A 16932-nucleotide genomic window follows, 5' to 3' on the forward strand; every position below is an offset into this window, starting at 1 on the left:
GCAGATAGTGCCATGTTCTGTGCGTTGCCGCAGGCAGCACATAGCAATGCTTGCATGTAGTCCCATACTAAGCAGTTGGGGACAGATTTGCCCCATACTGCATCTCATCTAATAAACCACTCAGAGTATGTGAGAAAATTGCCAGCCACACTATTCTGAAAACAGGTAAGTGTCTATAAATCAATGATTAGAACATTGATAGCACTAATCATTCCCAGGATAAATATTTCTAATCAGCTCCAAACAAATTATATTATTCACTGTGCACCCCACTCAGAGCTGTACAGACTTTGCTTGGCCATTATGAAGGCTGCTACCATGAAAATTGTTGGTCAGAACCGCAGGCAAATATTTTATCCAGGTGAGCGGTGCTTATGGCAGTAAGAAGGCCTTGGAATGTTATTAAACTTGTAGATTGCAGCATACCCATATTCTAATATAGAATGCTACAATCAGAGACTTTACATTTCCATCAACCTGTAGTAAAAATGTGTACAAAGTATTAGGATGAGCAAATTGGTTACATTGGGCCTGGAAACCTAGACATGAAAGGGTTAAATACAAATGTTTTATTGCATATCTCTGTGCTGGAAAAATACAGAAGCAGACATTGGGGTTAAAGCGGGAGTTCATCCGAAAAAGATTTTTTAACATTAGATTGAGGCTCATTTTGTCAAGGGAAATCGGGTTTTTTTTTTTAAATCGAAGCAGTACTTACCTTTTTAGAGAGCGATCTTCTCCGCCGCTTCCGGGTATGGTCTTCGGGACTGGGCATTCCTATTTGATTGACAGGCTTCCGACGGTCGCATACAGCACATCACGAGTAGCCGAAAGAAGCCGAACGTCGGTACAGCGCCTGCGCACCGACGTTCGGCTACTTTCGGAAAAGCGTGGCGCGATAGATGCGACCGTCGGAAGGCTGTCAATCAAATAGAAATGCCCAGTCCCGCAGCCCATACCCGGAAGCGGCGGAGAAGATCGCTCTCTAAAACGGTAAGTACGGCTTCGATTTAAAAAAAAACACCTGATTCCCTTTGACAAAACGAGCCTCAATCTAATGTTAAAAATTTACTTTTTGGGTGAACCTCCACTTTAATTTACCAAAAAAAACCTGCAAGAGTGCAAAACCTGGTAGCCAATCAGCTTCGAACCTCAGCTTGTTCAAATTAAGCTTTGACAAAAAATTATGGAAGCTGATTGGTTCAGCTGTGCATGGAAACCAGACTGCACTATCCAGTTTTAGTAAGGCTGCTTTCACACTGAGGCGCTTTGAAGGCGCTATAGTGCTAAAAATAGCCCCTGCAAAGCGCCTTGAAAGTCACTTTCACACTGGAGCGGTGCGCTAGCAGAACAGTAAAAAAAAAGTCCTGCTAGCCGAATCTTAAAGCGCTAAATCTACACCGCTCCTAAAGTGCCCCTGCCCATTGAAATCAATCAGCTCTTTGCCAGCAGTTTTAACACTTTTTCGGACGCTAGCGGGGTTAAAAACGCACCACTAACAGCCGAAAAACTGCAAAAATGTATTTCTAGCGGCGCTTTACCCCCGCATCCCAGTGTGAAAGTAGCCCAAATCATCCACATTGTTATTCTGCATAAGCTTAGTGCCTTGTCTGGACTGTAAAATAAAACACGAAAGCCAATGGATCAATATAAGGCAAGTAATGGAAGCCTACATGCTTTTCCCTCAGTTTAGGGATATTATCCAATGAGAAGATAATTCTATTGAGTGCGATGTTCCAACTCACAGACTACTTCATGTCCAGTAACTCCATAAAGGAAATCCAACAACAATTAAATGTTCTTGTCTGCGTTTCCCAGCTAAATCTACATCTTAAAGTGGAGGTTCCATCAAAAAAACAATTTTGCTTTAAACTGTAGCTTACACCTAAAAAAGAATAAAAAAAATATATATATTTTTTTTTTACTCATCTAGGAATGCCTGTTGCTATGCGGTCCCACGAAATCTGCCTTTGAAACCACCTAGGATTCTGACATCATCTCCTTCTAATGCTCCTGGGAAATGTGTGTCATCATTTCCCAGGATGCAGTGCGCTGTCCAATTATCACTCCCCATCCAAGACTTCCAGGAAGTAAGTGCCTGTAGGCTTCACAATGCCCACAAGCAAAATGACAACGGTGTAGACATAGTTTTATAAACTATCTTTTTTGAATATCTATGCGGATCGGCGGTGGATTGTAAAATAGTAAGTGACCGGATTTATATTATAAAAACGCAGGATGAAAGGACATACATTTAAAAAATGCCAATTGTGGTTGGAACTCCACTTTAAATAGAATGCATATAACCTTTTATTTTCAGTACAGTGGTACTTATATGAAAATCAGGGAAATAAAAACAAAAAAAAAACACTCCCTTCACTCTAATTTTTAGCAGTCCCTAAAAACACTCCCATTCTTCAAGTTTGGCGCAGTCCAATCTGAAAAAATAAAGCAAACATTCTCCATATTTTAGAGCAGCTCAGTCTGAACACATGCCCTTTATTGTAGGCTCAAATATATTTTCCACTCAGGCATTACAGATTGCGATGGGCGTGTTCAGGTTAGCCCACATTTGCCATCCAGCCATGACTTCCTTAACCTACGTGGGCAAATTACCCGCAGCTGTGGTATTCCCTGCAGCCACATGTATACAAGGGTGGTGGGCGGGAATGCCCTGGGTACAGATGACCACTTCCTGGCAGGCTTGCATGCGTGGGTTTGGACCCTAGTCTGAACATGGCCAAGCTCATTACAGACTAGTAGTAACACTGGGCCTTCACTTTCACCTCACCTGTTTCTCCAAAGCCTGAGTTAGCTCTTGTATCCTATGGGGGTCACCAACTTTTGGTGTTTCTTTGGTGGGCTCTGTGGTAGGTGCTGGCGTTTTTACCTGTGGAATAATAATAGTCCAATTTATTGCCAAAAACAATGGTGTAATGAGGGAAATAAGAAATCATCTCAAACACCAGATTTTTACTTTTTTTTTTTAACTAGCAAGAATATGATCCGGTTCACACCTTTATTTCTTTTTACCATATGCTGCTCTCAGCACTGATGTCTTCTTAGAGACACAATCACACAGCAAAGTGCTCCACAAACTCTGGTGCTAGCGACAGCATTTTTTCTATCTATTCCCGCACAAAATGCTTCAGTAAACATTAGAATTAGCGACCTGGTGCCTGGGGAAGGAAACATAGGCCTGCAGAAGGCCGCAAAGCCACGGTCTCAATTACCGGCCGGCGCACAGAGACACAGGATACCCCATCCTTTTTGTGATCTGGCGGTGGCCATTGGTATGACAGACAAGACAACCAGCAATGTGTTTTCACTGCCATCTCCTTCCCTCTAATTAGAACCCCCAAACATTATATATATTTTTTATTCCAACACCCTAGAGAATAAAATGGCGGGCGTTGCAATACTTTCTGTCACACCATATTTGCGCAGCGGTCTTACAAGCGCACTTTTTTGGGAAAAAATATACTTTTTTTAATTAAAAAATAAGACAACAGTAAAGTTAGTCCAATTTTTTTTATATTGTGAAAGATAATGTTATGCCGAGTAAATTGATACCCAACATGTCACGCTTTAAAAATTGTGTCTGCTCGTGGAATGGGGAATTTTTTTTTACCCTTTAAAACAGGGATCCTCAAACTACAGCCCTCCAGCTGTTGTAGAACTACACATCCCATGAGGCATTGTAACACACTGACATTCACAGACATGAATAGGCATGATGGGAATTGTAGTTCCTAAACAACTGGAGGGCCATAGTTTGAAGACCCATGCTTTAAAATCTCCATAGGCGACGTTTAAAAAATTCTACAGGTTGCATGTTTTGAGTTACAGAGGAGGTCTAGGGCTAGAATTATTGCTCTCGCTCTACCAATCTCGGCGATACTGCACATGTGTGGTTTGAACACCGCTTTCATATGCAGGCGCTTCTCACGTATGCGTTCGCTTCTGCGCGTGAGCTCGGCTCCTAACTTTTTTAGCTGGCTCCTAGATTCCAAGCAAATTTGTCAAACCCTGGCTTAAAGTATACGTATAGTCAAAAAAAATTTTTAGTATCCGATGTAACAATTACGCGTTTAAACTCCTGCCATCTGTGTAGCATCGAGGAAATTTCCCTTCATGTCCTGTCCCAGAGATGCAACAGAAAGTTAGATGAAATCTCTCTAAGTTAGGTGAATTTCCTTCTTTGTTGTCTCTATTGTGAGTCTTCTCCTTACCTCTTTCTGGGGACAAACTAAAATTTTAGGATTTCTTTCTTGAGTACAATAGTCACAGTACAAACAGAGGTGATGCTCCCCAATGAAAACAAAGCATTGGGGGACAGAGTCTAACCCTTCCCCTGCTCTATCCAAAACAAAAATAGGTTTTGCCTAGAGATGGCCTTTAACCACTTAAGCCCCGGACCAATATGCTGCTAAATGCCCAAAGGCATTTTTACAATTTGGCACTGCGTCGCTTTAACAGACAATTGCGCGGTCGTGCGACGTGGCTCCCAAACAAAATTGGCGTCCTTTTTTCCCCACAAATAGAGCTTTCTTTTGGTGGTATTTGATCACCTCTGCGTTTTTTATTTTTTGCAATATAAACAAAAATAGAGCGACAATTTTGAAAAAAATTCAATATTTTTTACTTTTTGCTATAATAAATATCCCCCAAAAACATATATAAAAACATTTTTTTCCCCTCAGTTTAGGCCGATACGTATTCTTCTACCTATTTTTGGTAAAAAAAAAAATCGCAATAAGCGTTTATCGATTGGTTTGCGCAACATTTATAGCGTTTACAAAATAGGGGATAGTTTTTTTGCATTTTTATTAATTTTTTTTTTTACTACTATTGGCGGCGATCAGCGATTTTTTTCGTGACTGCGACATTATAGCGGACACTTCGGACAATTTTGACATATTTTTGGGACCATTTAAATTGCATTGTTTATTGTGAAAATGACAGTTGCAGTTTGGGAGTTAACCACAGGGGGCGCTGTATGAGTTAGGGTTCACCTAGTGTGTGTTTACAACTGTAGGGGGGTGTGGCTGTAGGACTGACGTCATCGATCGAGTCTTCCTATAAAAAGGATCACTCGATCGATACGCCGCCACAGTGAAGCACGGGGAAGCCGTGTTTACATACGGCTCTCCCCGTTCTTCAGCTCCGGGGAGCGGCTATAAACGAATAGCCGCACCGTCGTCCCGGATTGCTCCCCGCGGGAATCCGCCCGCCGAACGCAGCCGGGGGGGGGGGGGTCCCGATCGGACCCCCCACCCGCTAGAAGGCAGGGACGTATATATACGCCCTTCTGCCTGTCCGTGCCATTTTGCGGACGTAAATAGTCGTGCGGCGGGCGTTAAGTGGTTGTAAACCCACAAAAAAAACCTGCAAGACAAAAAAGGCATAATGAGCCAGTATGCATAGCATACTGGCTCATTATGACACTCACCTCCTTTATTTCTACTATATGCAATATCGACAAAAGATTAGGCATAAGGATCCAAAAACACAACCCGTTAGTCCCTGGCCCTTTCCATAAAAAGCATAGATGAACGTGACCCATGTAGTAAACCATGTTAAATAGACTGTAGTGTGTTTCTGCAAAACTGAAAAAGTGCTAAAAAATGCATAGGTGTGAACCAGGCCCAATACTTTAAAGTGGTTGTATACCCCACTTTTTTACTTTTACCTACAGGTAAGCCTATAAGGCTTACCTGTAGGTATAAAGAATATCTCCTAAACCTGTACGGTTTAGGAGATATTCCCCCCCGCAATGCGCCGCTGATTGCAGCGGCGCATGCGCAGCCGATTGCAGCGGCGCATGCGCAGCCGATTGCAGCGGCGCATGCGCAGCCGATTGCAGCGGCGCATGCGCAGCCGATTGCAGCGGCGCATGCGCAGCCGATTGCAGCGGCGCATGCGCAGGGGGGATCCTCGGCTAAAGAGCCGGCAGCCGCCGGACCTTTCCGGTTTGAAGTCTCCCGCGCGCATGCCAATCACAGCGCTGGAGCGGCAATACCCGGAAGACACGCCGGAAAAATATGACATCTCGCTCCGCGTGGACCAGGTAAGTTCTCTTCACCTCGTTTTAAGGTAAGTATTTCATAATGAGCTAGTATGCGGTGCATACTAGCTCATTATGGCTTTTCCTTTACAGGTGTAAAAAATAAAATAAAAAAAATAACAGGGTATACAACCGCTTTAATTAATGCATTCTAAACAAACAGTTCCCACTTTTTTCCTTCTTTACTGCTGCCAGCTCCATACTGCCTTCCTGAACTTCCATTCAAGAGCTGAAGTTGAACTAAAAGTTAAACTTTTTTTAATTTTGGACAGCATAATAGGTTCCTTTCACACTTGTGCAACTTGGGATCTGACTTGCGAGACCCCAAGTAGCAAAACCTGTGAAATTCAATGTATTTGTACGAGAGACATTCCTACCGACACTACAGAAGTCGCTGCAACTTCAAAAAAGGTTCCTGCACTACTTTGATCCGACTGTGTTCCAGAGAATGTAAAGTGCGATCAAAGTCACACTGTAAAGTCACTTTGCAAGTCGCATTACTTTGTTGTTTCAAAAGTGTGAAAGGAACCCAAGGACTGTCAGTTTTTTGCCATCCGTTTCCCATTGCGGACATTTCTTTTCTTCTGGCCCATAGCCAAAACAGAAGCGAGAGGAAATCCCTTCAAAGTGAGGGAATTTCTGGTTGTTATTAGGGTCACTTTTATTTTCACTTTTGATAACAGTAGAGAGGGTAAATCTCTGTAATGGGGGCACAGACAGCAATAAAATCCTGACAGGTGTTCTAATCCCTCTCCACTCGGTCCAAAAAAAAAGTTTTGCCTTTAGTTATATTTGAAGTAGGGACAGCACATGCTCCAGCCAATTTTAGACACAGGTATGAGGGCGGAAAGAGGTGTGGGCTTGCCACTGGGGCTCTGGATGCAAGGAGCCTTGTCCACACTGCCAGCCTAAAACAAGTGGGCCCTATGAGGTAAAAGTCACTGTGGAATCAGAACCTGGGCTAGGTGCTGAGATGACCAACCAAATGGGGTGGTGGGGTGATGTGGTCAAGCAGCATAGCTTATCTCAGTAGTAGCAACTGCATAAGAAGGAAGGTTTTAATATCACTCATTTAAAAGTCAACTCATACTAGCTTTATCAAAAAAGATTGCAAAATGTTTCGACTTCTAGCATCCAGATTTTTTGCCTAATTGACTACGACGGAAGCCAACAAAGAAGATTTCGGCATAGTCAGTAACAACTTAAAGCGGAAGTAAACCCATCCATTTGATAGTTTAAAAAAACAGTTAACATTCCTGGCATGCTGGAAATGCTAGCTGTCACATTTGCTTGTGCTCTCAACCAAACTGTCAAACCATCCAATGGCTGGTTTCATAACTGATCACATGTGCAGCATCATGGCAGTTGCAGATTAAATAGAGGCCAAGATGGCAGCTTCCTTGGCTAAAAACGATAGGAGGGTTTACTTCCATTTTAAATGGAAAAAGCAAAATTCTAACAGGCTAAAGTTGTATGAATGTTTAACTGTAAGAAATGGATGAATGAAAAAGCTGCCATGCAATTTTTAGTAGAGCATACAGAAATACCTGTGTCTCTTTACTGTCAGCATCCAGCTGATGGAAGGAGAAAACAATGAAAGGAATATTAGTAATATAGAGGAGGAGGTAGACATATCACCTGAAGGCAAAAGGAGGTGAAGATTTGCTATATTATAGGAACATTTAGAAATGGTAAATTCTGTCTAAGCAGTACTTTTTATTTTTTGAATGACTCTAATCGCTGTTACGCAACCTAAAAAGAAGATTGTAACATGGAAACGGTTTAAAGGCATTCTGTCATAATAAATGTACTGCCATCAGTAGGTTATCTGAAATCTGATTGTCGGTCAATTCCAACTGCTTTCTAAACGCTGTGCTGTGCCTATACTTCTTAGGAGAGGACACTACAGATGTGGTCATCAGTCCAGGGAGTGTGGCAATGTCCTAAGTACATATTACAGGAGTAAAGCAGACTTCCAGGCAAATGGCTAAATGCACACTTTAAAACACGTTTAATAATTTTACCTGCCAATGGCCTCTTGCACACTGCAGCTTGAAAAAGCCCAGTACAGCTTTTTTTTCTACTGAGCTAAAATATAGCTCATTAATTGTAATGCGCCTATGCACACAGGCGCGAGAACACTTGGCGTGCAATCTTCAGTTAAAAATAATTAAAAATAAAATGTTAAAAATCATCTTTTTTGGTCAGTAATTTGTGCCTCGTGCGCGCAAATACCCATTTACATATTGTGCAGAACGAGAATGCGAGAATACGTTTTCATGCAATTGTGTGAAAATACGCACATATGCGCAAATGCATATACATGAAAATGCACGTAAATACACTCAAATACATGCAAAAAAAAAGTCTGAAAGAGTAGATACTCAAACAGGAGTATCATGTGCAAGAGGCCAAAGGATATAGTTACATAGGATGAAAGAAAAATCCTGGATCGCCGCACTCCTCAAAAAACGATGTCTTTATTTAAAACATGAAAAAACAACAAAAGTTCATATGGAAAAAACAGCCAAAATTCATGCAGTCAAACAAAAAGTGGACTAGAAAAAAAGAGCTGACATGTTTCGCATCATGTGATGCTTACTCGTAGCTCAGCTCTTTTTTCCTAGTCCACTTTTTGTTTGACTGCATGAATTTTGGCTGTTTTTTCCCATATGAACTTTTGTTGTTTTTTCATGTTTTGAATAAAGACATCGTTTTTTGAGGAGTGCGGCGATCGAGGATTTTCCTTTCATCCCATGCTAATTGAGCACAGCCAGCACCCTCTTGGTCTGTTGGGACGGAAGCAACGGGGATTAATTGTTTTATAGAGCGGTATACTTTTCTTCGATATAGTTACATAGTCAGGTTGAAAAAAGGACACAAGTCCATTTAGTTAAAAAAAATAAAATAAATACACAATCCCATATACACAATCCTTCACCCACAGTTGATCCAGAGGCAGGAAAAACAAAACAAAAAAAACAACAAAGCACGCTCCAATTAACACACGTCATGTCCTAGTGTGGCAACTCTGACGTCACTGTATCTATGGAGAAGCAATGTTGTGAACCTAGGCTGCTCTCCTGATTTCAACAACATACACATCCTCCTCTCATCTCCATTAAATATGGGTGGTGGGTTTGAAGTTTGCAGAAAATTGGATTTCAATTCAGCCCAGCCCCCAGGAATTGTGAAAGCAGCACTGGATTTTCTGTACAATGGCTGACAATCTAAGTGTTTTACTCTCTTCCAGCAGCCATGAACTAAAATCTGGTTTTCTTTCAGGTAATCCTTACAGGACAATTGTAAATGAAGAGTTTTTGAGAGCGTCTTATGAGAACTGAGCTCAGGCAGAAGACAGAATAGCTTTCTAGCCTGACACTTCTGCCCTAACAGAGAGAGAATACAAGTGTATCAAAATTCAAGCAATTCCAAATAGGGAAAGGAAAGCTGCACTAATAACAATTTAAGAGGCGATTCAGACTTTTACAGATGGCAACTGGCGAGTTCTCTTTAAAGGGGTTGTAAAGGAAATTTTTTATTTTCATAATAAGCATCCTTTACCTGCAGACATTCCTCTTTTCATTTCCTCAGAAGTTGCTCTATTTCTTCTCTGTTCTGTTCACTTCCTGCTTGTCTGATTGTTACTCACCACCGTGAAGGGAGGCTTTACTGTGGTGGTCAGTGACGTGCTCGCCCCCTCCTGGGAACTACATCTGTGCGGCAGGACGCTCTCTACGTGTTAGAGACTTCAAGGAGGTGTGAATTACTGGGCGTGCCTCAATGCATACTGGGAAATGTAGTTCTTGCATGAACGAGCACCGCAAACCAGGAAGTGAATGAGAGAACAGAAACTAGAATGCCGGAGGTGATATAGATCAGTGGTCTCCAACCTTTTTGGCACCGGGGACCGGCATTGTGGATGAAAATTGTGCCAAGGCCCGATGATGTGGGCCGACAATGTGTTTTTTCACGGCCAATTTGTCAGGAAATGGCTGGTGTTAGCACTTCAATCATCACAACACCATGGTTAATATGGTGTCAGGATTATTGAAGCACATTATTTTTATATTGTAATATAAAATTAAATAGTTAAATTCACCATAATGCAGAATCTGACACCAGATGCAGCTTACCACAGTGCCTGTCACCAGATTGCCACATGCCAGTGCCACAGTCACAAGCCACCAGATGCAGATTGCCACAGTCACATGCCTCCAGATGCAGATTGCCACATGCCAGTGCCACAGTCACATGCCACAAGATGCAGATTGCCACAGTCTCATGCCTCCAGATGCAGATTGCCACATGCCAGTGCCACAGTCACATGCCACCAGATGCAGATTGCCACAGTCACATGCCTCCAGATGCAGATTGCCACATGCCAGTGCCACAGTCACATGCCTCCAGATGCAGATTGCCACATGCCAGTACCACAGTCACATGCCACCAGATGCAGATTGCCACATGCCACCAGATGCAGATTGCCACATGCCACCAGATGCAGATTGCCACATGCCAGTGCCACAGTCACATGCCACCAGATGCAGATTTCCACATGCCACAGTCACATGCCTCCAGATGCAGATTGCCACATGCCTCCAGATGCAGATTGCCACATGCCAGTCACATGCCACCAGATGCAGATTGCCACATGCCAGTGCCACAGTCACATGCCTCCAGATGCAGATTGCCACATGCCAGTCACATGCCTCCAGATGCAGATTGCCACATGCCAGTCACATGCCACCAGATGCAGATTGCCACAGTTCCTGCGCATTGCCCCCCTAGCCTGGGACCCCTGCACATTCCCCCCCCACCACCAGCTCTGGACTCCTGAACATAGACCCCATCCAGCTCTGGACCCCTGCACATTGACCCCCACCCAGCTCTGGACCCCTGCACACTGCCCCTTCCTACTTTACTGGGGCATGCATGATGCATGCAGAGGGGGAGACAAATCAGCACAGAACAGAGGACCGGAACTGCTGGAGTTAACATTTCATATTAACAATGCTAATGATTGGTTGCTAGGACCACCTAGCAACCAATCACCTGCTGTTTACCTTGAAACTTTAAGTCCAGCAGTTGCCGTCTTCTCTCCAGCTCCGCACACTCTCTCCCCCTCTGCTGTGCAGTGAGCGCTGCCGCTGCTGCCTGTCGCCCGGCTTTACTCACGGAGGGGGGAGGCCGGGCTGACACACCCCCGTAATGTGTGGCACCCAGGACAGAATGCACCCTGCCCCCCCTTGGTACGCTGGCCGGGCTGTGTGGGCGGAACAGCGGTGATGGCGGCGATCTCTCTGCTCCACCGCCGCACCTCAGATGGCACAGGCTTCGCGGCCCACCAGTAAACATGCTGCGGCCCGGTAGTGGGCCGCGGACCGGGGGTTGGAGACCACTGATATAGATGAAGGAATTTAAGGTATTTACTCGTTTTTTAACAGAACCATAACACTATTCTGTCTACCTTGCAGACATTAATTTTAGGCAAAACAATTTTCCTTTACAACTCCTTTAAGCCAGATAAAAAAAAAAAAAAATAAAAAAAAAAATAAAAAAAAAACTCCTTAAAATTAACAAAATGAATTGGTCCTGATATTTATGAAGCTACAAAGCTTACCTGGCCACCCCCAAAGCGTTTTCTCAAGGACTCAATCTGGTCATTCTCTAGCTTTTGGAACAGCGGACTCACCTGGAAGAGATTACAAAATTACAAATTGAACCAGCTGGTGGCCCTCTAAGGTCTTCTCTGCAATGATACTAAAGACCCAACATGTAGACTTTGGAAAAAGTACAAAATGGCATTACCCAGTATTATTTACAGTCAATATTTTTTTACTGATTACTATATAGGTTGTGGGTAACATATGGTTCGCACTCACATTTCCGATGGGGTGTCCACTTTGTAGGATGCATGGAAAATCATTGGTCAATACGTTGGCCTCCTCTGGCATAAGCAATTGCTCACGAATGACGGAGCTGATTGTTGGCATGTATGGCTGCAGCATAATTGAAAGCAAAGCAGCCATGTTTACAGCCAATCCTGTTACTGTTCCTGCACGTTTCCTACAATAGGAAGAAGTATTAAAGTTATTGCAGGCACAGATTCATGCATACTTTTGGGCATTTAACACATAAAACTTTACACACTTGCATAGCACAGATCCTGCACATATTCACTGGTAAAAAAAAAAAAAGAACTCGTCATTTGGATCCCTTTCAGAGGGGTGTTCTAATCAGTTTTTCGGGCAGACCCGATTGGAAAGTACATGCATCCCTATGGACAGGCAAGCGTAAAACAGACTTATGTTCATTTACAACCACCTAACTCGGGGTCATATCAGGCCTGCTTAAAAAAAAAAAAAAAAAAAAAAAAAGAATAAAAAAAAAAGGTGGTCGAGGACTTTATTTTGTGGAGGTAGCCGGGTGTAAACGTAACACTGGCAGTCCACAGAGCAGAGTGGACTCTGTCCCTGTCTGCTCTGTAGAAACTGAGGGAACGTGGATGTGCCATCTGCCCACTCTGTTCCAATCAACAGGGGATCTGTAAGCAAATCAACTGCTGATCGGAACAGAATCTGCCCTGTGTAAAAAACAGACCTGATAATGGAGAGGGGAGAGAAGCGGCAAAAGCCTGAGGCTGATGAAAGAAGCGAAATGTGACCCGTGGTGACTTTGCATCATTCACACTTATTGTTTGCTCCAGGCAGTCATGTCCTCCCCCACATGGTAGCGGTTCCCGATTTACCTGGAATACACAGTGCCTGGGGCTTCGGCTTCTGCCTCCACAGATGCACTCCCAGCATCGCTCCCTGCGCTTATGCAAGAGCTCTGGTGTCCAGTCGAGAAATGCCCCCCATCAAACAATGTCGTCCGGAACTGTGCATGCGCAGAACAGACCCTCAGAACAGCCGAGTTTACATCAGCTGTTGTCTCGCGTTGCCGAGGCACATTCATGTAGGGGAGGGGTGGATATTTACATGATGGGCAGTGCTAGGGGCTGAGTTTTTATCGATGGCCAATCAAATCTACTAAACAAATCTTTATCTAATATAGAAAAAGCCACCCTTCAATTGACTAAACACGCCCCGCAAACCTTCAAAATCAATAGCAGATAAAGATTTGTTTTGCAGCTTTGTTTGGTCATCGATAGAAATTCTGCCCCAGCACTACCCATCATTGAAAAATCCAACCCCTTCAAGTAACTATACGCCCATCACCTACATGAAGACAACAGCTGGTCAAAATCTCAGCTCTTCTGCAGCCCCGTGCACCGCATGCGCAGTTCCCCCTGGGCACTATTCGATAGGGGGACACTTCGATAGAACACAGGCTTCGCCTCTCCATGTGCTTGTCCATTTCACCTGTCAGGGGCTTAAGCAATCCACCTGCCTGGGATGAAGGACTGCACACCATCTTGACATGCCTGTACCATTCTTTCACCATGTGAGTGCATTAACATTTCCACCTTATAAACCGGCATACTACACTATATTGGCACTTCTCTCCCCTTTTTTTATTTTGCAGACACCGGCCCCCTCCAAGCCAGAACAGAGTCGGCAGCCTGAACCCATATAGTATAGGTTATCAAGTGTGGTTTAAGGGTCTGAACTCTGGAACACTGATTATAGTTACTTAGCAGGTCAATTTTGTTTTGAGTTTTCTTTATTTCCATCTCCAATAACATTTTGTTTCTTTTAAAGCGGGAGTTCACCCATAAAAAATGTTTTACCCTTAGATTGGATGCTCATTTTGTCTAGGGGAATCGGCTAGTTGTTTTAAAATCGAAGCTGTACTTACCGTTGTAGAGAGCGTTCTTCTCCGCCGCTTCCGGGTATGGTCTTCGGGACTGGGCGTTACTATTTTGATTGACAGTCTTCCGACGGTCGCATCCATCACGTCTTGATTAGCCGAAAGAAGCCGAATGTCGGTGCGGCTCTATACGGCGCCTGCGCACCGACGTTCGGCTACTTTCGGAAAATTGTGACGCGATGGATGCGACCGTCGGAAGCCTGTCGGAAGACTGTCAATCAAAATAGGAATGCCCAGTCCCGCAGCACATACACGGAAGCGGTGGAGAAGATCGCTTTATACAACGGTAAGTACAGCTTCGATTTTAAAACAACTAGCCGATTCCCCTAGACAAAATGAGCAGGAATCTAAGGGTAAATAATGGTATTTCCGGGTGAACCTCCACTTTAAGGGTTTCCAGTAACATTTGTAACAATTGTTTTCATTATTGCATTGAAAAATCGCTTGACTCAGTGGATATGATCAGATTATAGTTTTTTACCCAACTCCCCTGTGACTTTAGTTGCAAGCAAGCTTGCAACTACCTTGTTTGGATCGGGATTGAATGCCTAGGGCGGAATCTTCTGTTTGTTTTATGCCCAACTCTCATAAAATGTTACCACATTTTAGAAAGCGATTGCCATCGTTGTCATTGAGGCAATCAGAACCAGCTGGCATATGGCAGAGACAATCATCTGCTTCATTCTAAACAAAAAGCTTTTTGGTGGTCACACAGAATATTTTGAGGATCTTGATGCATGCATTCTTGTTTTTTTCATCAACAGTGAATATTAGAGTTAATAAAACTGCCATTTTATCCTAAATTACATGTATAAAGCAACACTTACTGTTCTTGCTGTGTCCCTTTGATACATTTCCATGGCTCATTAACTTGTATATACTGATTTCCATGACGAGAAATGTTCAAAATACACCTCAGGGCATCACGAATCCTGCGGAAGTTAGCAAAAAAATTTCCATGTACGGTACTATAACTGCCATTTTTTCTTTACCCAATATAAAATGTAGGGTCTGCAGTCTGTCTGGTCAGCAAAGATAAAAGGACCCTTACCGAACTTTCTCCAGCAGCTGGTTGTACTGTTGTAGCTCCGCTGTGACCTGAGCCAAGAGCCTCTTGTCCTCTGGAAGCAAATCAATCTCTGGAACTTGGCCATTGAAGAACTTCTGCACAAACATGCCTGCCCTGAAAGAAAATAACACATTCATAAATGTTAATATACCCAAAGCGTCCAAGACATTTCTCTTACCTGTAATATGGATGCAGCCGACTGCTGCTGTAATTTGCACATTGGGAAACAGAACTTTAGGAGTAGTGCCTCAACATATTTGTGAGACACAGGGAGGGAAGGATGTACATCTGGGCTCCTCTGTATGACCAGGACTTCACAATATTAAGCTCTAAAGTTCTTATTTCAAGAACTGATAAATCCATCTCTCCAGTGCCTGTGTATAAAGCAGACTTATCCAGAGATGTCCTCTGACGTGCTTTAGAATGTTAACAGCTTCAAAGGATACACCTTAATAAACGCTTTATTTGATCCTACCGATTTGTGGTTGGATAGGTTTTCCATTTAGTAGAAGAAAAGTGCAAACTAGAACTATTCTGAAAAATGTTCCCTCCCCCCTCTTTCTACCTACCCTGTATAAAAAGAGATCAGTATACTCACTATTTTGTATTGGCGCCAGTCTGGTCACATGACCCAGCAGCGCTGGCTTCCCTACTGTATACAATGAGCAGCCGATGCAGGGGAGAAGAGGGAGTGCCGACAAAGGCTGAGCCTTAGGAGCCTAGGGGTGATGTCACAGCTCCCAGAATTCACAGCCGTTATCGACACAGGGGAGCAGGAGCTGTAGGATCATGTGACCGGACCAAAAATAGGCAAGTACACAGATCATTTTTTTATGCAGGTTAGATGGAGGGGAGGGAATGCATTTTTAAGAATAGTTATCGTTAGGCTTCCACTTTAAGTATTATGCAATTTTCATCTTGTAAGAATTGTTCAAACAAACCCATTCCTATTAATGCCAAAATACCTCCCCTGTAATCAGTATACATGCGTTTTGGAATTTAGTTATTACGTGTTTGGTCAATAGCTATCAGCAAAGAAAAATGTTTTAGTGCTAAATATTAAAGAAACTCAGTCAGCCATGATGTCAACTATTGTAAACCTGGAACTCAGCATGTCATTGTCCTGAGTGAGGTTTTCTTCTACTGCATCTCTGGCCCTCTGTAGCAGGGTCTGCTGATAACAAATGGTGGAGTTTTACCCCCTTAAGCTGCAAAAATTGCAGCATGACAGCTGAAAGATGAAAATGTGCATTATGTAATCTTTAGAAACATGATCACAGATTTTTTATTTTTTTTTGCCTAAAAACATTGGGCCTGATTCCCAAAAGAGATACGCAGACTTAACTGCTGTTCAGTCTGTGCCTAACTTTGGAAACGATTCTCAAAAGGCTTTTTCCAAAGTTAGGCAGAAAACCTGACATGTGTAAGACACTTACACGGTCAGATCTTAGGATGCAGTACCGCATCCGCCACTGGGGGCATTTCTCATTGAAATGCAGCTTTGCGTATGCAAATGAGGACTTAAAGCGGTGGTTCACCCTCCTTCACATCATTAGACCATTACATTCGGCATCGTAGCGCGAGCTACGGTATGCCGGTCTTAAATTTTTAATCCCCGTACTCACTGTGCTATCGATGATTGAAGAATCCGACTCCCGCAGGGAATGGGCGTGCCTATGGAGAGGGAGGATGATTGACGGCCGGCTCTGGCACGTCACGCTCCCCGAAGACAGCCGGAGTAGGTCTCGGCTCTTCACGGCGCCTGCGCACAGGCTATGCGCAGGCGCCGTGAATAGCCAAGCCTATTTCGGCTATTTCCGGAGAAGCGTGACGTGCCAGGGCCGGCCGTCAATCACCTTCTCTCACCATAGGAACGCCCATTCCCCGGAATCTTCAATGAGCCATAGCACAGTGAGTACGGGGATAAAAAATGTAAGACCGGCATACCGTAGCTCGCGCTACGATGCTGAATGTAATGGTC

General features: G+C 43.6%; 1 protein-coding gene across 2 annotated transcripts in view; it reads right to left on the bottom strand.

Moving 5' to 3' along the window:
• MARS1 (methionyl-tRNA synthetase 1) overlaps nucleotides 1-16932 on the bottom strand; it is a 65651-nt gene that overhangs the window by 374 nt on the left and 48345 nt on the right. The window contains exons 16-21 of one of the 2 annotated variants that reach the window (XM_040340916.1): nucleotides 14934-15065; nucleotides 14710-14814; nucleotides 11953-12136; nucleotides 11691-11762; nucleotides 7615-7641; nucleotides 2792-2890 (exon numbers count right to left, since the gene is read on the bottom strand). In XM_040340916.1, coding sequence (XP_040196850.1) covers nucleotides 2792-2890; nucleotides 7615-7641; nucleotides 11691-11762; nucleotides 11953-12136; nucleotides 14710-14814; nucleotides 14934-15065 — 619 coding nt within the window. The remainder of the gene's footprint in view (nucleotides 1-2791; nucleotides 2891-7614; nucleotides 7642-11690; nucleotides 11763-11952; nucleotides 12137-14709; nucleotides 14815-14933; nucleotides 15066-16932) is intronic. The other variant, XM_040340917.1, reaches the window with a different exon arrangement.

Source organism: Rana temporaria, chromosome 2, assembly GCF_905171775.1.
Source record: "Rana temporaria chromosome 2, aRanTem1.1, whole genome shotgun sequence".
NCBI classification, from domain to species: Eukaryota; Metazoa; Chordata; class Amphibia; order Anura; family Ranidae; genus Rana; species Rana temporaria.